Here is a 23,920-nt window from a genome sequence, read left to right on the forward strand (position 1 = left end):
CACGAGTAATGTTTTTCTGAAATGTCTCTTGTGTGGACCTGCATTCCCTGAGTGGGGACACCACATACCTCGTACAGTATGTCTAAGTACTGGCAGAGAGGTGTGCTCTTTTGCTAGATTTCATAGAAGACATTGCTAGTGATGAGCGAACACTAAAATGCTTGAGTGCTCGGTACTTGAATCGAACAGGTGATACTCTCAGACGGGCTTGATTTGAGTAACGATTATGATGGAAGTCAATGGGAAACTCTAGTCCGGCAGACCCTAACAGGAGGGCTGAGGGGGGGGGCAGGAATATTGCTGAAATGGCTGGAAACAATACTCAAATGGAATCGAAATAACATGGGGAAGACGCCTGGACTCACTGCTGACTCCCAGGTCGCTGCCGGAAACAATGTTGTCAGAAAAAAGTAAGAAAATATTATTTCCTGTATAATGACTTGTATATAAGGCAAAATTAAAAAAAAAAAAAAAAAAACACTTCCACCACCTCTTCGGCTACGTCAAATGACACTATTTGCCCTTCGGACAAGAGACTATTATTTATGTTCTATATGTTGACTGGTAACGCAGCTCTTGTTGATGCTTTCTATCTTTTGCAATATATTTTTTATATTGTCACTATCAATCTGCAGTACTATTCGTTTTTTACCATCACTTGCAGATACATAGAATTTGTCTCCAGTAAATTGATGGTAAAGTCAGATTTCCCAACAAAGGGATGATGTGTGTTTTTTAATCACACATTTAACCTGTATCTAATGCAATGCAATGTCATCAGGACTATTTACCTTTATACCTCTTTATAGGCTGCTTTTTTTTTCTTTTTTTCAGAGTTAGTGTTGTAACCATGTGATCTTTATTAGTATATAATATATACTAATATACAAAATGTTTGCAAACAATGGATATTTGTTTTTAGAGATTTTGTAATTAAAGACTCTAAAAAGATGTGGGCTTTTCAGAGTCTTCATTTAAACCATCAGTAGCCACCAGCAGGCACACAATTAAAGTTTTGCATGTGGACCAGGTGGAGATGGAAGAAGAAAATATACAGGGTGCTACGTGCTTGCACATCCTGACTACTTGCCATGGAAATGTTGCCGCTTAGGCGTGTGAACACTGAGGCTGTCTGCAACCTCATGGCGGTGGCCATCCCACAGTACTCGGTCCCCAACCACCACTATTTTTCCCGGTGTGCCATCACCGCCTTGCACCAGCATGTGTCCCATAACATGCCCTGACCAACGCAGTTAGGTTGCAACAGCAGTATACCTTTAGAAGTACCATAAAGCAATAAACCCTGCCTATATGCCTCCAAATAAAAATTATCCCTACTCCAACAGCTATTCCTACACTGAATGCAGATAACAGTGGTATTAATATGGAATAAAATAGATGTAGGCCTGAAAAGGGCTTTTGGTTTTAGGTTGTAGCAGCAAGGACTGTAAGGTAATATCCCCTGCCTAGATGGATCTAATGCAAAACTAGCCCTTCTCCAGCAACTCTCCATACACTAAATGCAGCTAAGAGCAGCATTAATATGTAATAGCATAGGACAGATGTATGCCTGATAAGGAGTTTTGAATTTAGGTTGCATGAGTAAGGACTGTAAGACAATAACCCTTGCCTAGATGCATTTAATGCAAAACTAGTCCTTCTTCAGCAACTCTCCCTACATTAAATGCAGCTAAGAGCAGTATTAATAGGAAATAGAATAGAATAAAATAGATGTAGATGTAGGCCTGATAAGGAGTTTTGGTTTGAGGTTTTGGTTTTAGGTTTATGCAGCAAGGACTGTAAGGCTATAAACCCTGCTGATAGGCCTCTAATGCATTACTATCCCTCCAGCAGCTATCCCTACACTAAATACAGCTAACAGTGGTCTTAATATTGGCTAGAATAGATGTAACTCTGAGAAGGTGTTTTGGTTTTCGGGTTCTGCTACAAGAATAGATGTAGGCCTGAAAAAGACTTTTCATTATAGGTTTCACCATCAAGGACTGTAAAGCAATACAAACCCTGCCTAGATGCCTCTAATGAAAACTTTCCCTTCTCCAGCAACTCTCCCTACTCTGTTTCCAGGGTACATTGTGGAGAGCATCGCGTCACCTTTCCTGATATAGCCAAGATGGTATGATGTGACTGTCCAATTACAGTAATGCCCTTAGCCAACAAATCAGCTATGAAACATGCAAGGCAGGAACTCGAGCATGTTCTTGAGCGCCAAGTAATGAGCATGCCTGAGCACCCCGATGCTCAAACGAGTATCAAGCAGTGCCAAGCACACTCCCCCATCACTAGACAATACAACAGTTCCTACAGGGAACAAAGAGCTGGGAAGCATATGAAACATGACTGTTCTCCACCAGCAATGTGAAAGAGTCAAGAGATTGCAGAGGTAAATGAGTATAGTTATTGTACTTAGACGTTAACACTGCTGCTCAAGAGAATTATCAAGTCTCCTCTATTCCTCTTTTCTATTTAAATCCTCAACATAAGGTATTGCCAAGAGGAGAGAAGCTCAGCCAAACTTCCCAAGACTCCCCACCAAAGACCACTTACCTCATCTGAATATTCAGGAAAAAAATACACTAGTGATGGATGTTTAGAAAATGAAACCAGTTTTCCAGCATGGATAGTCCTAATTATTTAATATTTTCCTGTCATGTAGTGTTAAAATGAACATTTTCTAAAAAAGTGGTAGGCAATTGATTTGATCCAATAGTAATTATTAGCTTGGTAACCACATGTAACCATTTTATTCTAGTTACATGACATGTGGCTATGTGATTAAAATGTATTGCTTCCAGAAATCAGATAAAATGTGATATGGCATTTTCTGGGTTTTTCTCCAATTTTCATTGGCTTAATTTCACATTTGAATACCAGGAATGCATGTGCTAAAGCCACACTATACACTGCATTAAGCCTTGGCATTATCTATTCATACAGTCTACAGATTTATTGCTTACGTGGAAAAAAATGTTCATGATGCTTTATTTTCACTATCACTTAGTAAAAAAAAAAACCTTATTATAAATATTTTATTATATACTGTATATTTTTATAGTACTGTGCAAAAGTTTTAGGCACGGGTGGAAAAAGTGCTACAAAGTAAGAATGCTTTCATAAATAGAAGTGTTAATAGTTTAAAATAGATTACTAATAAAGCATTTAAATCTTTCAGAAAATGCATCAATAATAATACTTCTGAATAGAAGTCATAGAGTTAAAAATAAGAAATATCACCATACTGTTACTGACAAGTCTGCTATACCAAACTAATATACCAATAATAAACCACATAAAAGGAGTAAATACCACCGCATACTGATGATATATTATCACTACACAGTGTCTGGATATAACTGCTTCCTGTTACTCAACAAAATCAACTCTACCAAACCAATATACTAATAATATTGGACCACAAATTACTACCATATAGTAACTGAATAATAGCAGAATACTGATTATTATGAAAAACCACAGTACTAACATTAAAGGGAACCTGTCAGCAGTTTTGACCGATGTAAGATATGGCCACTGACTTTCAGGGCTTATCTATAAAGCTGTAGATAAGCCCCCGATCCGACCTGAAATATAAGAAAAATAAGTTTTATTATACTCACTCTGGGGGGCGGTCCGGTCCGATGGATGTCGCAGGTCCGGGACCGGCGCCTCCCATCTGCTTGCGATGCTGCCCTCCTGTTGCTTCATCGCTCCCCAGCATTGCGCTCCTGCGCAGGTGTACCTATCTGCCCTGTTTAGGGCAGAGTAAAGTACTGCAGTGCGCAGGTGCTGGGCCTCTCTGACCGCGATGTCGGGGAGCAATGAAGCACCAGAAAGGCGGCATCACAACAAGATGGGAGGTGCTGGACCCGGACCTGCGACACCCATCGGACCAGACCACACCAGAACGCCCCCCCCAGGAGAGTATAATAAAACTTATTTTTCTTATCTTTCAGGTCAAACCCAGGCTTTTCTACAGCATTATGGAATACTGTAGATAAGCTTTGAAAGGCACTGGCCATATCTTATATCAGCCAAAATTGCTGACAGGTTCGATTGAATATTACCATCAGTGACAGTTACACATAGGAGCTCCTTAAATCGTAAATATATACAGCATATGTATGGTAATTTATTGGTAATGCCTTTAGCTAAAGTTATTCATTTATGCTTTTCTTCTTCATCTGACACAGACCGCTATGACTTCTTCCAGCTAGGAAACATATCTGCAGAAAGTAACACACATAGAGTGTTCTGTATAAATAAGTACACTAGGGATGAACAGACCCCTCGATGTTCGGATTTATTGGGTTCGGCAGAACTATAGTCTAAAAAGTTTGGCCCAATAGAAGTCAACGGGGACCCAAACTTTGGCGCTGTAAAAGGGTATTGGTAAGGGCTAGGGGGCTGAAAAGGAAGAAAAATGGGAGTAAGAGCAGGACAATTGCCATGACAACAAATGTGGATATGAAAATAAATAATAATCTTTATTTTTATATAGCACTAACATATTCCGCAGCGCTTTACAGTTTGCACACATTTTCATCACTGTCCCCGATGGGGCTCACAATCTAAATTCCCTATCAGTATGTCTTTGAAGTGTGGGAGGAAACCGGAGTACCCGGAGGAAACCCACGCAAACACGGGGAGAACATACAAACTCCTTGCAGATGTTGTCCTTGGTGGGATTCGAACCCAGGACCCCAGCGCTGCAAGGCTGCAGCGCTAACCACTGAGCCACCATGCTGCCCATAATGACATAAAATTACATAGAATTAAAAAATAATAATAATACTCTTGAACCAGGAGGCAGAGGTCCAAGTGGAGGAGGTGGACGTGGCGGTGTAGCTGGAAAAGACTGGGAATGAGGTAGCCAACATTGTTTATATTTTTTTTCTCTTTTTTGTTTGTTTTTTAGGGAAAATTTCTTAAAAGAACACTGAATAAAAAAAATGAAAAATAGCAATCTAGAACCAGAAGGTGGAGGTCCAAGTGGAGGAGGATGTGGAGGTGTCAGTGGAAGAGGCATGGGAGGAGGTAGCCAACACTGTTGGTGTTTTCATGTTTTTAGGGAAATGATGACTTGAAATAACATAGAATAAAAAAATAACAATCTAGAACCAGGAGTCGGGGATCCAAGTGAAGGTGGACATGGCGGTGTAGCTAGAGGAGGTAGGGGAGGAGGTATCCAACACTGTTTTTGTTTTGTTTTTTGTTTTTGGCAGAAAGAGCAAATAGAACATTCATTTTATCAATGTGCGCTTGCCCACATTGGCTGTGGACAGGCAGATGCACATGTCTGTGATCACAACCCCTGCTGTGCCAAATGTAACGAATGGAAGTGGAGGCACATATGTTGTAGTGTACATTCATTTATTGCTATTTTTGTGGAACCTCAGACCACAGACCAGGGGGCTCCAAAGGGGGCGTGACTATGCGAACCCCAGACACCCCTAGTAACAGGATCAGTTTGGAGTGTTCAGGGGATGCAGGTGCTATGTCCAGTTTCCAGTTAGACCCCAGACACGTGGAAGCTTGCACAGCAGAACAGGTGATCAGGCAGGGATAACAAGTAGCGTTGAACTTGACAGGTGGGAAGTGGCAGCACAGGACAGAGCTAGCCCAGGCCGTACTGACGTCGTCCTGGGAAACGGAGTGATGGACGCCTGAGCGGAATGGCACTTGCACAGCCTGAACTGGTATTGTCCCAGGTACGGAGCAGAGAGCCGCTGGTAGTCTGAGAATACAAACAGTATTAGCTGGGAACTGGAAGGACACAAGCGGTAATTCAGACCGAATAAAGGCACCACAGTAGAGGAACCGGAAACTAGCAACAGGAAACAATTGTTGCTCCGGCATCCTCTCTATGGCAGAGGGGCCAGAAATAGTGCACACTCAAACACTATTGGCTGGAAGCATATTAATAAAATGCGCGCTGTCTATTTAAGAGACCAGGAGCGCACGACCTCAGTGTCATCCCTGGAGATCTGCTGGCCGTGTGCCAGGAAGCAGGAGCAGGAGAGTTAGGGTATGTTTCCATGTAGCGTATGTTTTCAGGATTTGCTGCAGATTGAGCGTTTCGTACAGCTGCAGCATCCAATCCACAGTGTCCAGATGTTACAGCATAGTGGAGGTGATTTTATGAAATCTCATCTCCACTATGCGTGCAGTGACGGGGGTGACACACCTGAAATTACGTACATGCGACGCGTCTTTCCAGACCGCAGCATGTCTATTTATCTTGCTGAGACACTCCGTCTCCACAAGATAAATAACCCAGACTATGGATAGGATGCGGTGATTCCGCATGAGTTCAATGAACACATGCGGTATCACCGCGCGTACAACAGGGGGCGGCACTTTGGGCGGAGCGGGGTTTCTGCTGCTTCCAAAGCGCTGCAAGTACACAGCATGGAAACATACCCTTACCAGGAGCCGGGGCTGAGCAGCGGGGAGCTGAGTGAGAGCAGAGACCCCAACGGGGACCCCGCGGGGATACGGGTATGGATGTTACACCAAGCACACGTTCCAATAGTACACTTGCCGCAGAGCAGCACCTTCAAGGCATAAAGGGAAAAGTTAGGCCACATGTTCAATTTGGAGTCGCAGAAGTTAAATGGTGAAGACCCATCACTCAGCACATGGAGATGTGTGGACATGTACTCTTCCACCATATTGTTAAAAAGTTGCCTCCTGCTAAAATGGACCTTACCAGATGGTTGTGCCAGATGTGGCATGCTGAGGAAGGTGTTCTACATTGTGGCCATGCTAACCCTCCCTTCCGAGGTGGTGTTATTGCCCCTGCTCCTTTGGTGACTTCCTCCTCTACCTCTGCCTAGTCCTTCCATTGAGCCCCCATTGTCAGGTGGGAATGCTGTCAGTAGTGCGTCTACCAGCATGCACTTGTATTTTTGCATTTTTCGATCCCACTCCAGTGACAGAAATAAGGATGGTATGTTGTCCTGTTCCAGCAGGGTTGCCACCCAATAATCAGCAGTGGTAACAATCCAGGCAACTCAGGTGTCTTTGTGCAGGCACAACAGCATGCATTGCCTCATGTGTGCCAAGCTATCAAAGGCAACAACAAGATGTCCTTGGTGGGAGGTGTATGGTCTGGGTCCTCTGTATCCCCCAGCCATGCTCAAGTGATGTCTGTGATCTGCTTTGAGTGCCACTTTGCTGTGAACAAAAAAAACTGCAGGAGAAATAAGCCCAAAATAGGGTCTTATCCGATAGTTATTCAAGATATGTATTTCAGATAGTGCTTACCTGATGCTTTTCATTAAGGCATAGAAAATGCAATTGAATTATCAGCTGAAGCAGATCCACGGGTCAGCACGTGACCATGTAAGGGACAGTGAAAATGGAGATTTGTGGATATAGTCCGCACTGCTGAATGAATAGGAATACAGACATATTGAAGATAAAGGATGGTGGTTTATTCAACGAGTTTCAAAGTCTATATGACTTCTTCCTCAGGAGATAACCACATGTATACAGAGACAATGAGGGATTGCTGTCTTTCTGGAATATGTATCTCACTGCTCCATCTTCAGCGCCCCCTATGGTTGCACCCTTGTGGGGTACCATACACAGACAGGTTGAGAGTACATGTTGCCATGTCTGTGTCCCAACCTGTCTGTTTACAGTACCGTGCAAGAGTGCAACCGTAGGGGGTGCTGAAGATGGAGCAGTTACATATTCCAGAATAGAGCAATCCCTCATTGCCTCGCAATACATGTGGTTATCTCCTGAGGATGAAGTCATATAGATTTTGAAATGCGTTGAATTAACCATCATCGTTTATCTTTAATATGTCTGGATTCCTATTCATTCAGCAGCACGGAATATATCCACAAATCTCCATTTTTACTGTACCTTGCTGTGAACGTGATTCCTCATTCTCATCCTTCAAAACAGAAAACAGTCCCCTGGCTGGAAAGTTGTGCACCTGGTCACTGTTGGTACAGGAATCCACCCTCTAAGCCATGTGTAGATGACTGGCGTGATAATTGTGTGAATGGTCCCTGTTCTTCCTCCCCTTCTCTTGTGCCACCACCTCATCCATCTTCTCCTGCAATGTTTTTTCAGAGAGGCAGAGAAGTGGAAGAGTAACGCTGATGATGGCATCATCAGTGCTAGCCATATTGATGCAGTACTCAAAGCAGCGCAACACAGCACACACATCTCACATGGAGACCCTCTCGTTGGTCGTGAAGTGGTGTTGTTACGCAGAGTGCATCTGAGATTTAACTATTGCCTGCTGCTTTTTGGCACAGATCACAAGGTGCACCACACAATCACAGCCATGTCAATAATTTTAATAATATCCTATGTCCTCACCCCTTTCTTTAATAATGTTCCAATCTTGGCCTATTTCTTTAATAATGTCCCCTATCCTGGTCTTCTTCTCCTACACAGAGAAAACAAAATTTTCCTCATTTCTCTCTGCTTTCATAACGTGAATCGTCCTCCTCAACCTTAGCCACCTCAGGACGACAAAAGTGACAAAATGTAGAGACTTCAAGAATACACAACCAGCTAAAATAACCATTGGCATGCTCTGTTCCTCCACAGGACCAATCACGGTTGTTTTACTCCTGGTAATTATGGTGCATCAGCAAGGTTTGGCCTTAAAAAGATTTCAAAGCAAAATGGGATTTTAATATGTGCTGTTCAAGCTCTTCTGAATAAGCACCAAAAAATGATCCATGTTGAGGACAGAATACACTGTGGTCAGCCAAGGAAGCTTAGTGCAGCAGATGAAAGACCCATCATGCTGACTTTCTTCAAAATTGAAAAATGTTCAGGAATGCCATCAATAGTATAAAACCGGAGGCAAAAAATTTTTTCTTTTGCAAACAAAGGTTTATTTGATTGAAGCATGGAACACAAAATACCACAAAATCCCCAACGTTTCGGCTATATCAAGCCTTTATCAAGGGTTTTATCTATAAAATTAAGTAATCATAACATATAATTAATAAAATATGTTGTGAAAAATATTTCTTTATAAAACATTTCATCCATGTTTAATATATGTGTAATATGCTCATAAAGAAAAAAGAGACAATAATGACTTCAAATAGGCATTATAAATCTAGTGATTCCATCCGGTAGGTAAATGCTAATATTCTGTTGAAAAAAAGGAACACATTATGTGTGCAAATATATGCGCACATAAGAAAAATCAAGTGGTCATAAGGTATCATAAGGAAGTGCACCAAGCAACGTGAATACCTGTGTAATCATATGTTCCGCTCATATGTATTCTAAGGAAAAAAAGAGACAGAGAGACAAAGTCTAAATATCAAATAAGGATATAGCCCAGGAAGGCAGAAGAGAAAAACCTGTTGTAAGCAGACCTGTATAATAATGACTCAGAGCACCGGGGACCACGCTGCCATCAGATAAGGAAGAATGTGTGGAGGAGACGGGGGAGGTAAGTTTATTTATGCCTACAAAATCCCATGAAATGTGATGCAGCTGTGAATTCAAAATAAAGCGCGTCATTCTATAGAACGCGCAGGCGCAGAATGCCCTCACTGACGGAACTGGGGAAAAAAGATAGGAGTTAGATGGATGCACGTCATTCTGTTGATCGCGCATGCGCGGTACGCGCTCAAAGACGGAAGTGGGGGAAAAAAACAGAAGTGTGGCAAATCCAATAACGCTGGCGATCTAAAAAAACCATCACCTGTAAATTAGAAAATTCAGCTTCAGGTGTGGCAGAAAACAGTGAAATGAAAGTTACATCCATCTACTGTTTAGAGAAGTATGTCCAGAAGTGGTCTTTGTTGAAAAATTTTGGCCAAATCGCCAAACCATACACATAGAAACAAGGTCAAGCAACTCTACTTTGCAGGAAAATATATGAACCAGGATTCAGAAAAATTGCTACAGAAACTCTGGACTTATGAATGAAGATTTGAAATAGTTATCTATAATAAAAGCACTTTCTAGCCAAAAAGCTAGAGAACGGTACGATAATGAACATCTGCAGACAACAGTGAAGCATAGCTGAGATTCAGTGCAAATTTGTGGCTGCATTTCAGAATTTCAGAACAAGGACCTAGGAATTTGGCCTAGATTAATAGCACCCTTAATGTTGGTAAGTACGGGCAGATATTTATGCATCATGCAATGCTATTAGGGAGGCATCTGATTGGCTCCAAATTTATTCTCTAGCAGGAAAGTGATTCCAAACAAATAGCCATTGTCATTAAGAGCTATCTTCAGCATCTAGAAAAACAAGGAGTCCTTAAAGTGCTGGCATGGCCCCCATAGAGCCTTGATCTCAACATTATTGAGTCTGTCAGGAATTTCATGAAGAGATCAAGGGATTTTTGTAATATCTGTGGTTGGGTCTCCAATATGTTTGGACCAACCTGCCTGGTGCATTCCTAGAAAAACTGAGTGCAAGTGTACCTAGAAGAATTGATGGTTTGGTGCCGTTTTGAAGGTATATGGTGGTCACACCAAATTTTGATTTGATTTAGATTTTTCTTTTGTTCATTCACTTTGAAGGTAAATGGTGGTCATATGATTTCAACAAGGTTGAGTTTTTAAAAAAATTATGTGAAGTAACAGATGAATTTTTGTAAGATCTGCGGGTGGTCTCCAAGATGTTTGGACCAACCTGGCTGCTCAATTCCTTGAAAAACTGAGTGCAAGTGTACTTAGAAGAATTGATGGTTTGATGCTGATTTGAAGGTAAAGTGTGGTCACACCAAATTTTTATTTGATTTAGATTTTTCTTTTGTTAATTCACTTTGCATTTTATTGTTTGATATTAATAAACTATTAACATTTCGATTTTTGAAAGCTTTCTTAATTTGCTGCATTTTTCCACTTATGCCTAAAACTTTTGAATAGTACTGTATAAATGCTCCATAGGATTTATTTCTGTGTGGTAATCAAGACAGTAAGAATGTTCTTTTAATTGTATTAAAATATGAGAACTACTTTTAATTTCATTCAACGTTTTGGCTTAAAGTTGCAAACAATGCACAAAGCACTTAATTTATCAGACTCAGTCTATAAAGTGATTTACTAAATCAAGCAGAACAGAATAGCCAAGCCAAAGTGTAAGGCTGGTTTCACATTCGCGTTAAAGCAACGCTGCGCACTGCGTCGTTAAGCCCCGCCAAGATCCGGCTCCCTGCCCGCCCCATCCGGGATCACCGCCTACTTTCGCATTTGCACGCATGCGATCGGCGCACCCTATCTTTAGCATAGGGTGCGCAGATCATGCACTGCCAGTGTGAAAGTAGCGTGCTGCGCAATTTTGACGGTGCGCCGTGCGTGCCGAAATGCAGCATGTTGCATTTCGGCACGCCCGGCGCACCGTCAAAAGTGCGCAGCACGCTACTTTCACACTGGCAGCGCATGATCTGCGCACCCTATGCTAAAGATAGGGTGCGCCGATCGCATGCGTGCAAATGCGAAAGTAGGCGGTGATCCCGGATGGGGCAGGCAGGGAGCCGGATCGGGGCGGGGCTTAACGACGCAGTGCGCAGCGTTGTTTTAATGCGAATGTGAAACCAGCCTAAGACTGCAAACCGTACAGAATCTGAAAGTAGGCTTTATCAAAAGAAAAATAATAGAGAAACAGTAAAAATAATATAAACACACATGCAAAATCAGATTCAGCATAACCAATTATCTGCAGAATATATTAACAACAGTGGCTTTCAGAAATAGTGTGCTGGATGAAAATACACATTAAAGCCAATTGTGCCTGAAAAATTGGAAAAGCTTTTTAATAATGTAATATATTGGGACCTTAACAGTCTATTAGAATGTTCATTTATACACAATAACGTTCTATAGGGTTTATTTTTTTCTGTTGAATACATTTAAAGTGGTTTTCCGATTAGCACCGATTGAAGTCAATGGATTTCAATGAAGTTTATGGACATGCCATAATAAAATAATGGTTTCATATGGTTTATCAGTGATGCATGTCCAATAAATCGAGTTGCCTGTTGGATTTCGTTTAGAAATATAAAGCAAAAACTAGCTCATACCTCACCATTAGTAGCTAATTTACATGTCATTATATTAAATACTTTGTCTACATTTTCAACTTTATAAAAGAAAGCTAACATTTGAATATGGCTAGCAATACTTTTTTATATAATTAGTGTTGAAAATAGGTATTCACAGGGCTGGCATCAGCACACGGCACACCTGGGCAAGTGCCCAGCAAAGAGAGCTAGATGACGCCAACACTGAGGAGTCCGGAGCAGAGTAGCCGCCAGAGAGATGAGTGTTTCAATTTATTTTTTTTTTTTTAATGTTTGGAGCATCTTATGGGGCCAATTACATATGGAACATTTTATGGGGCCCACTCTATTTGGAGCAATATATGGGACCCATCATGTACTGGAACATTATATGGTGCCCATAATGTATGGAGCAATGTCCGGTTTCTGAGCTATCGTATAATTTACAATAGATATTACTCATGTAATGTAAGAAGTAAGTGAAATCTTTGGCATTGTATTATACCTATATTTCTTATCTGTCCATCATGAATTGTGGCATGTGTTAAAGGGACCCACTGAGACTCTTTCGCCCATGGCCCATGAAAACCTGGAGCCGGCCCTGAGAATTCAGCATATGCTCTTAGCAAAAGAAAAGCTGCCAGTTTTGTAAGAGAAGAAAAACATTGCAATATATTTGCAACAGCGTCACAGCTTATTAGAAATAATGTGAGAACAATGTGAAATGTGGCAAAAAAAGTCACTTTCTCTGGGCCCCCTGCAATTACTGTATGTCAATTGCTGCCAGCAGTGAAATGTATTTGTCTGAAAATCGATGTAATTTATCATTATTGTGCGTGAATATCATGTCTAAAAATAGATAAAAATAGAAAAGCATTTCCTATTATTTAATTTGACATTTTTGTAAATAGAACTGAATCCGATTTTTTCCATATATTTCACTGAGTATACTTGGCATTCATGCCCCCGAGACCTGACAGTTCTCTTGACAGAATAGCAAAAGGTTTAACAATGTGAAGTACTTCATGAGCAGAGGAGATTGAGGCGGACATTTGCTCTATGGATTATAAAAGAAGCAAAATATGGTAACTTTAGATTAAATTAAACGTCATTTAAATGCACACATTTGGGTTCTTAAATCAAAGCCATAGGCACTCATGCTTGGGTTAATTATTTCACAGTAAGAAATTTGTACATTACATTTTATTGAATTATTGGATGATTAACCATCTGAATTTGTTGCTGGCCTTTTTGGATCATTTTTTTACCATAGGTATGTAACAGAGCACTGTTTGATTGTATCTTGACATGATTAACAATGGATCTAAAATGATACATGGAAGTACCGTATAAAGTTGGAGGCCACAGTATAAAAAATAATAAATAAAAATATGCATTCATGAAGAAAAAAAATAAGCCACCATAACATTCCAGTGAAATACTTGATAACACCATGTGAAAGACCCCATGGATATTAGCTGACAGCCAACTGAGCTGTTGCAACTAATGTCAGGCAGCTGCTCCCAAGGGAGATTTGAATACTAAATTTTACAAAATGTCAAGATGCCCATGATTTAAATAAAATTTCAATATTGTTTTAGCTTGGAAAAATGATGAATTAAGTTGACAGTAATAAGAGTTTGTAAACATGTGGAAGGTGAATGCAGATATATATAGAGATAGGTCAGTGATTCAGGGATTTATTCGGATCACCATATTTGAAGGAACTTTTTTGTCTTCCTTTCAGTTATCTCAGGCCTAATGCACTAAACACAGTCACAGTAGATCCATAACGTAGCATCTAATGGAGCCCATCATGTTTTATTTCTTTACGTTGGATTCATACAAAGCCATCCACTTCATCTCTCGGTACTTGCCTGCACGCAACCTCCGATCCTCACAAGATTTCCTTATCTACTCCCCTCTTATTTCCTCTACCTACAATCGCATACAAGGTTTCTTCCGCACATCCCTTCTACTTTGTAACTCTCTACCCCAACATATCAGACTCCTGTCTACAGTGGAAACCTTCAAAAGGAACCTAAAGACCTACCTCTTCCAACAAGCCTACCTACAACCTACAGTAACCACCGATCCACCAAACAGCTGCATGACCAGCTCTACCCTCGCCTACTGTATCCTCACCCATCCCTTGTAGCTTGTGAGCCCTCGTGGGCAGGGTCCTCTCTCCTCCTGTACCAGTCGTGACTTGAATTGTTTAAGATTACTGTACTCGTTTTTATTATGTATACCCCTTTTCACTAGTTGCATTCGTAGAAACCGGCATGTTTCAGCAAAGAGCCTTAATCATGGGTGTGATAATGGTGTGATTAAGGTTCTTTGCTGAAACGCGTCGGTTTCTATTAATGCTACTCTCTAGGTGGCCAGCTTTTTTATTCCACATGTTGTTACAATAAGGCTATGTGCCCACGTAGCGTTTTATTCCGGACACTAAAAACCGGACTCCTTCCCAGTAATCGCCCGTTTTTTTCCCCCGCGCGATTTTACCGCGATTATGATCGCGATTTTCACCTGCAATATTCAAGCACTTTCCAAGCGATTTGAAGCATCGCTTGGAAAGTGATTGACATGTTGGTCATCACACTCGTCAAACATAGTGTTTGACAAGTGTGACCAGGTTTTTACTATTGAGGCTGCCTATGCGGCCTCAATAGTAAAAGATAGAATGTTAAAATGCTAAAAAAAAATAAAAAAATCGGGGTATATTTACCTTCCGGCGTCCCGCGCTACCATCCCGGGCCTCAGCGTTCCCAGTAATGCCTTGCGAGACCTGTGATGACGTAGTCTCGCGTTGCTACGTAGTCTCGCGAGACTACGTCATCACAGGGCCTTGCCGCAAGGCATTACTGGGAGCGCTGAGGCCCGGGAATGCAGCGCCTGATGCCGGAAGGTAAATATACCCCGATTTTTTATTTTTTATTCTTTTTTTTACAGGGGTATGGTACCCAGGGCCTGGAGGACAGTCTCCTCTCCTCCACACCGTGGGTACCAACCGCACATGAGACGCTTAACTTCCCGCATGGTGGGCATAGCCACATGCGGGAAGTAAGCGATTCTCATGCATTCCTATGGGTGCGGAATCGCGGCAATTCTTTGCAATTCCGCACAAAAGAATGAGCATGCTGCGATTTTTTCCACGATGCGATTCCGCCGCGGAAAAAAGCGCAGCATTAGCACAGCATGTGCGGAATGCCATAGGAATGCATGGGGGGCGTTCTGTACCCGATTTTTAAATGTTTTCGCAGCGTTTTCGCGCCGAAAATTGTGGCAAAAACGCTTAAAAATCGCTACGTGGGCACACAGCCTTATAAAAGTGTTTTTTTATTCAACAAGAAAATTATTTTATTCCTTGGATGTTTGCCGCTGGAGAACATTTCCTTACCTCTTCATCTTCAGTCATTTTCACAAGTAAAGTGCCATGGAATAAATAGCGCTAAAATAATAAATAATGAGAATAATAATACTGTAAAAATTCCCTAATACAGCTTTATAACTGCAATGTGGACTGATTATTTTTGGCACAGCACATGGGCATTATTACATTTCTTACCCTATATAAGAGCAAAAGTTAATATTTTCATTTTATGCTTTGTCTTAATTTATCCTTGGAGAAAAAGGTTGCAGTGATGTATGCATGACCATCACTAAACTCCAAATCAAGGGAATGATCTACAAGAGTAAAATAATGACATTCTTCTGGCCCTTTGTGCTAGATGAGGAAAGTTCAGCCAATCTGTGTATTTTAGGAAATGGAGGATTTAAGCAAGACATTACAAGGATTAATAACTTTTCCCAGATTGCTTTACATGTTCTGGAACACTAGGGCTATAGAATTTAAGAGAGGTCTTTATGGCTGGTGCCATCCCGCAGAGACCTATTACAGATATATGTATATTTTTTGGATCAGATCTTTTAGTATTATTTCTATTAGGGTATTCTGTTCATTGGCGATCATTATAACATGTGTTTCATATTTCCTTTATTAAATATTGCACAAACAGTTTACTATAAAAAACGTATTTTGGTTTCCATTTTTTTGTATTGTTTATGCATATCAATACGTGATCGTTTATTAATATGTTTCGTCTTCTTTTCCCTAATATGATATATACTTCACATGTTTTTGATTATGAATATTCTCATTTCTCCAGTTGATGCCGCCAAATTTATAACCTAACTCATTTTTAAGATTCTGTCTTGAATGTAATAAAAAATGAATTTTTTATTGCCATAAAGTGTTTACCCATTTTTTTTTTTGCTAATATTCTTCATTTTTTACCCAAGACAAAATATATTTTTCTTAAAACAGTACCAATTTAAACTATTACATAATACATTTCACGCCTTTTTACATTTTTTTCTCCCTCTCTTCATTTATTTTTATGTCATTTTTCCATATTTATGAGAGTGAAGCAATATATGAAAGCATTTCAGATAAGAATCCTTCCCTGATCTTAGCATAGTATAGCTGGAAATAAGTTATCTCGGTACGTGACAGAAGTCTAATTGTATTTACAATTTGATAACTATTTTCCCAACATTGTGATTATAAATATATATCATATAATATCATTTTTAAAGCTTGTCAACTCTTGAACAATCACAAATTAAGCTATTCAGTCAGTCAATAAAGGGCACGACGATCATTTTTCTATGCAAGTGATGTATTCTCTTGAAAGTTGCAATCTCAGCAAAGGACTGCACTGTAAAACAGATGAAATATAATAATAATAATAATAATAAGATTTAATTCCAATAAAATCATGTGGGAAGGATCGATTGTAAATTGTATGTTACAGTATAAAATATACAATTAGCATGACAATTGTTCACCGTTGACATAAGAATCTGACAAAGTCGGATTACGGGAAACAAAGATAATTAAGTGGAGGAGAAACAAAGAATGCAACTAATGGATGTCATGTAGCTTTAAATGGTCGTATTCATACTGAAAGAGTAATTATGGTTTGAATTATAGTATAATTGGTTTTAATGATTCTTTTCATAAATGAAAAGTGCACATGGAAATAAGTTATTTTATAATATGTTGTTGGAGAAATCTGCTTCGTTCTTTCTCCTCCTGGACTGATCATTCATTCTCAAAATTCTCAATTCACGGGTAAAATCCGTCTTCAGTGAAAACAAATTTTCCCATTACTGAGATAGGAGATGCTAACTGTGCACATACATTTGTATAGAGAACGGTAAGTGTCGTTTCAGGAGAACTTGCAGCAGAAAGTCTGTGTCTGCCTCTACCTGCTCTATCCTCCTCTTCCTCCTCCCCCACTTTCCATAGAATTTTTAGAGTACTAACTGTGATCTCCTATTTCAGTAACGCGAAAATCTGTCTTCACTGAATACAGACGTTACTCTTGAATTTAAAGACAAAAATTAAAATAGTTGGCAGGAGTAAAGGTGCTGTCACACTTAGCGATGCACCAGCGATCCCAACCAGCGATATGACGTGGTCAGGATCGCTGGTCCATCGCTAAGTGGTCGCTAGTGAGCTGCCACACAGGCAGATCTCACCAGCGACATAGCAGCGGTCGGGGGTCGTCACTTACCTGTCAGACGAGGCGATCCTGACGTCCTCCCGCCCGCGTCCACGTGTCGCTCGTCGGCGCCACAGGAAGTCCAGCAGGAAGCTGACGACCAGAAACGGCCCAGGACATTCTCGCGCAATCAGCGATAACCAGCAGGGAGCCGGTCAGAGGTAAGTATCAGACATAGCAATATCGCTAATAATATCGCTGCTACGTCACAAAAACCAGTGAGGTTACAGCGATATTGCTAGCGATATCGCTTAGTGTGACAGGCCCTTTAGTCTACAAGTCTGCAGTCTCTCTATGTGATTTGAATACATGCGGTCATGTGATAACTAAATGGGCGCAGCCTTACTCTATGCATGTTTATTGAGCAAGGCCGGACATGTCTAGTCGGAATATGGCCAGAATATTGCAATCGCATACTTGTAGTCACATGATTGTCCATGCCATTACCATAGAATTATCACAGGGCGCAGTGTGTGAAATGTGAGGATTCACAAGTCTGCAGCCACATAAAAAGACTGTAGACTTGTAGCCTAAGGGCCCCATCACACACAGCAATCTCGCCAGCGAGATCGCTGTGTGTGACGGAGATCAGCGACCGGCCCCCATGCAGGTATCAGTGATCATGCTCAAGCAGCCTGGGCCGTTTTTTGAATGCTGGTCTCCCGCTGCCCAGCATGCATCGCTGCGTGTGGCAGCGAGAGACCAGCGATCAGCGACGCTGGACGCTGGTTTCTAATGTAAACGTTGGGTATCCAGGAGCCGCTGCTCCTGGATACCCGCTGTTTACCTTGGAAACCGGCGTACACGCTGGTTTCCAAGGTAAACAGTGGGTATCCAGGAGTCGCGCGGCTCCTAGATACCCAATGTCGCTGGTCCTGATCGCAGGGGCTGTCTATGTGACAGCTCACCAGCGATCAGCCTAACGATGTCCCAGCGATCCCATCCATGTCGGATCGCTGGTGGGATCGCTGGGACATCGTTATGTGTGACGGGGGCTTAAGGCTGAACAACCCCCTTTTAATCCAGTTGGAGAAAGAAGCAAACTTCTGTGATAAAATATGTTCAAAGTTGCTTATTTTCAGGTTTACTATTAATTTATTAATACAAATTAAAACGAGGTTTACTCTGTAAATATTATTCACATTTTGCAATATCTTTGATTCTAAATATATTTAATACTGTTTTGTGTATACATCTCTTGTATCATTGTGCTTTTTTGATTACAACTTACAGGCAAACTCTGTGGGTTTTCTGGTTTGGCAGCCATGTTTTACTCAACTCCTTCTGCCCACTCATCTTGTTAATCAATTGTAAATATCAACACTTAAACTTGGAAACTTTTTCACCATAAAAGCCTGGTTGCCACAAAATGTTAAGTGATAGCACAGTCTCTGCATGGCTCAGGTAGGGAAACAATGGTTTCACCTCATTTTAGGTGCTCACTCCTATGTTCCTAGATATTTGGGTCATGTACTCTTTTTCTGGTCCTATGGTATCTCCATAAGTCCTGCATCTTGTGTAGTCCTAATTCCTGCTCTTTCCAGCAATATCCATGTCTCTTTGTCAAGCTTTCATAGCTTCCCATCTAGCCCCTTCATTGCCCAACTAGTTATCTGGCAAGTCTCACTAAGTCTGAGCAGCTGCTTGAACACTCCACACACGTATTCTACACAAACACACCCACCAAAACAGAAATCACTTACAGCATACCTATAAGCCTGCCATTCTACTCTCCCAGTGCAACATATTGTAATAATGGCCAAAGTGTCATCTCTTTCTAATTTTTCACAAATTACATCATTTTACCATAAATATAGTGATTGAGTGGATTCCCCTTAGTAGCATCTTGAGTTAAAGAGAACCTGTCATCAGGATCTACATTATAAACTAAAGATATGTGCATAAAGATGCTGTGCTGCTGAGATAATAAGTATCATCACTGTAGAATCCTTTTCATGGGTGCGAAAGAGACGAGAGGCTAGACAGCAAATCCTGAATGTACAGCCAGTCCACAAAATATGGATGTTTGCTTCTTTGGTCTATAGTTCAATTAGTAGTTTCACTTTTTTGCACTTTTGTTTTTTTTCTCCCTCTTTGTTAAAGCTATAACTTTTTTCTGTTGACATAGCCAAATGGGTACCTGTCTTTGTTTTTTAAAAAAAACTTGTATTTTTACATGATGCGCTCATGTGAACCTGGCCTTAAATTAGAATCCTCATTTCAGAACACTCCAAATAATATTTTCCTCAACTTTATTAACCCCTGTACCCCCGAGGGTGGTTTGCATGTCAATGACCAGGCAAATTTTCACAATTCTGACCATTGTTCATTTATGAGTCAATAACTCTGGAACACTTCAAAGGATCCCGGTGATTCTGAGACTGTTTTTCATGACATATTGTACTTTATGTTAGTGGTAAAATTTCATGTATAAAAAGGTGTGGGGTTCACCAAACAATCTATGGGTTCTAGATATGAGGGTGAAAAAGCCTTGCATGGAGAGAAGCATGAAATGTAAGAGAAAAAGACCAAGCAAAGAATGGCCTGCACACCAATATTTTAGTGGTAAAATTTAATTGATATAACTTGCGTTTATTTGTGAAAAAACTGAAATTTGGCAAAAATGTTGAAAATTTCAGTTTTCCAACTTTGAATTTTCGTGCCCTTAAATCACAGAGATAATCACACAAAATACTTAATAAATAACATTTCCAACATGTCTACTTTACATCAGCACAATTTTGGAACCAAAATTTTCTTTTCTTAGGAAGTTATAAGGGTTAAAAGTTGAACAGCGATTTCTCATTTTTACAACACCGTTTTTTTGGGGGGGGTGGGACCACATCACATTTGAAGTCACTTTGTGGGGTGTATATGATAAAAAATACCCAAAAGTGACACCATTCTAAAAAGTGCACCCCTCCAGGTGCTCAAAACCACATTCCAGAAATTTATTTTTTGGAATGTTTAAAAAAAATGAACATTAAACTTTTTTTCACAAAAAATTTACTTCAGATCCAATTATTTTTATTTTCCCAAGGGTAGCAAGAGAAATTGGACCACAAAGTTGTTCTGCAATTTGTCCTGAGTACACTGATACCCCATATGTGGAGGTAAACCACTGAAGGGAAGGAGTGCCGTTTGACTTTTTCAATGTAAAATTGGCTGGAAATGAGATCGGACACCCTGTCGCATTTGGAGAGCCCCTGATGTACCTAAACAGTGGAAACCCGCCACAAGTGACACTATTTGGAAAACTAGACCCCCTAAGGAACTTATCCAGATGTGTGGTGAGCACTCTGAACCCCAAAGTGCTTCATAGAAGTTACAAAGAGCCATGGAAATACAAAATCATATTTTCCTACAAAAATAATCTTTTCAACCCCAATTTTTTATTTTACCAAGGGTAACAGGAGAAATTGGACCACAAAAGTTGTTGTGCAATTTCTCTTGAGTACGCCGATACCCCATATGTAGGGGAACACTACTTTTGAGGCACAGTGCAAAGCTCAGAAGGGAAGAGGCTTGGAGTTTAGATTTTGCTAGAATGGTTTGAGGGTGCCATGTCATATTAGCAGAGCCCCTGAGGTGCCAGAACAACAGAAACCCCGTATATTATGTGAACTCATTTTACAAACTACACTCCCCAATGAATTCATAAAGGGATATAGTGATCATATTAATACCACATGTGCCTCACAGAATTTTATACCACTGAGCGGTGAAGAAAGAATAAATTACTTTTTTTTACCACTAAAATGTTGCTTTAGCTCCAAGTTTTTAATTTTTCTAAGGGCTAGTAGGAAATTTTTTTACCACAAACTGAGGTCCATTTTTTCCTGAGTGCACCAATACCCTACATGTAATCAGGAATCAGGCACAGTGCAAAGCTCAGAAGGCAAGGAGTGACAGATTTGACTGTTATGGTTTGCAGGTGCCATGACCTATTGGTAGAACCCATGAGGTGCTAGAACAGCAGAACCCCCATAAGTGATCCCATTTTATGAACTACACCTCTTAATGAATTCATCTAGGGGTGCAGTGATCATATTGGCACCATAGATGTGTCACAGAATTTTATATCATTGGTCAATAAAGACAAAATAACTAAATTTTTACCACCAAAATTTTGTTTAGCCAAAGATTTTACATTTTGACACAAGATTTCGGTAAATATGGCACCAAAATTTGTCCCACAATTTCTATTGATCGTGGCAATACCCCATATGTGGCTGTACAGTACTACTTAGCCATATGGCACCTTGTGCTGGGTATCAGCTGTCAGAATCAGCTGGCGGCCATCGCCCATGCACCCCCCCATGTGTGTGGCCGTTTGCAATGATGTAACATTCCGTACCTGGTCAGATAGGCCCAGGTCAAATGGATGGAATATTACTTCCGATGTCAGAAAGAGGTTAAAAACTGTTTTAAAGCATCTTATCTGTGGAAAATACGAAGATACTGGAGTGAAGTGATAACTACATTAGAACGGATAATTGGGATGACAATAGAATGTGGTCCAGAGATATGTATCAAGGGTATTGTGGATGAAGGAATCTGTTTGCACTAAGATAGGATATTTCTCCGAGAGGCTCTATTTATTGCTAGGAAGGCAATAGCACATAGATGGTTGAGAGTGAACCTCCCACTATTAACTAGTGGAAAAAAATTAGTGAATGATATCTTATCATATGAGAAAATATTATATAAAAGTAGAGGATGTTCCCAGAAGTTTCACAAGATATGAGAGAGATGGTGTGACTTACCCTTAACGCACTTATCCCCTAGTGCCATGACTTCATCTATTTCACGTTACGAACCTTGATGCATGTCCCTTTCAGTATGTGGAATGTGATGTATGATGTACGTAAACTAAAAGAGTCTGCTTTTGTTATGACCCGAAATGGTACGTGTTTAGAATTTTGATAAAGAACCTAATAATTTTATTGAGAGTGCAATGCTTTATAACGGAAATGGTCCTAATATGCTATGTTTCATTCTGTTTGTTCACTTTTCTTTATTTGTTCACTCTATTATTGAGAGTGTGATGTTATTTACATATTGTGTGGAATGGATAAAGGTAACAGGTTGAATCATTCTGACCTTATACCGTGATATTATATGTTTGTAACTTTATCCTGTGGAATCTTTCAATAAAAAGAGTTTAAAAAAAACTGTATTAAAAATTGATGCATTAGTGATAACCTCTGAAATTATAGTAACAGAGTAACATAGTTATTAAGGTTGAAGGTAGACTTTAAGTCCATCTAGTTCACCCCATATCCTATCCTAACTTGCCCTAACATGTTGATCCAGAGGAAGGCAAACAGTAAGCTTCACATTGGGGAAAAAAATTCCTTCCCGACTCTACATACGGCACTCAGACTAGTTCCCTGGATCAACGCAATATTAAGGAAACTAGTGTATATACCCTGTAATATACTTTTCAAGGAAGGCATCCAGTCCCTTCTTAAATTTTAGTATGAAATCACTCATTACAACATCATATGGCAGAGAGTTCCATAGTCTCACTGCTCTTACAGTAAAGAATCCGCATCTGTGAGTATGCTTAAACCTTCTTTCCTCCAGACGAAGAGGATGCCCCCTTGTCCCCGTCACAGGTCTTAGAGTAAAAAGATCATTAGAAAGGTCTTTGTATTGACCCTGCATATATTTATACATTGTAATAAGTTCACCCATAAGCCTTCGATTTTCCAAACTTATGGTATATTATTATTGAGAAGGTGAGTATAGAGCACCTTATATAACAGAATTCAGGTTTTCATTGGGAGAGGGAAAGTAGAATTAGCAGCAAGCAACAAATATTTGCATTTTTAGTGTATTCCATTGTGTTCATAAAGTAAAATCAGCTTTTATGCAGCTACCCAAAGTTATGTATAAGTTGCATTCAGCAGAAGAATACCTGCTATAGCATCTTTTTTTTTTTCAGGATGGCCATTCGACAATATCATGTGCAAAATGAGTGGTCTTGTGCAAGGAATGTCTGTTTCTGCATCTGTCTTTACCTTAGTGGCCATTGCAGTAGAAAGGTATGTAAATAATGTTTGTACTATATACAGTATATTTTCTAAACACTATTTTTCGGTGATTCCTTTGTATCCCCGTTCATACTGCACTCACACACACAAATGATACACCATTTGAGAGGTAAACTTGTCCCCTTCAGCAAGAAAACAGCCAAACAAGCCACACATCCATGATTTGATCACAAAATACAGGTTAAACATTAATTTTCATAAACCTGCAGTAAGGAAAAATGACCTGCAGGTGGCACCACAGTACCCCAAAGCACACTACCAACAC

At 40.2% G+C, this 23,920-nt stretch overlaps 1 protein-coding gene across 1 annotated transcript in view; it reads left to right on the plus strand.

The window, feature by feature from the left end:
- NPFFR1 (neuropeptide FF receptor 1) overlaps positions 1-23,920 on the plus strand; it is a 623,293-nt gene that overhangs the window by 539,601 nt on the left and 59,772 nt on the right. The window contains exon 3 of the mRNA XM_073585793.1: positions 23,547-23,646. Within this exon, the coding sequence (XP_073441894.1) occupies positions 23,547-23,646 (100 nt within the window). The remainder of the gene's footprint in view (positions 1-23,546; positions 23,647-23,920) is intronic.

The sequence above is a fragment of the Dendrobates tinctorius genome, unplaced genomic scaffold, assembly GCF_039654945.1.
Source record: "Dendrobates tinctorius isolate UK_male_01 unplaced genomic scaffold, ASM3965494v1 ptg000089l, whole genome shotgun sequence".
Lineage (NCBI taxonomy): Eukaryota > Metazoa > Chordata > Amphibia > Anura > Dendrobatidae > Dendrobates > Dendrobates tinctorius.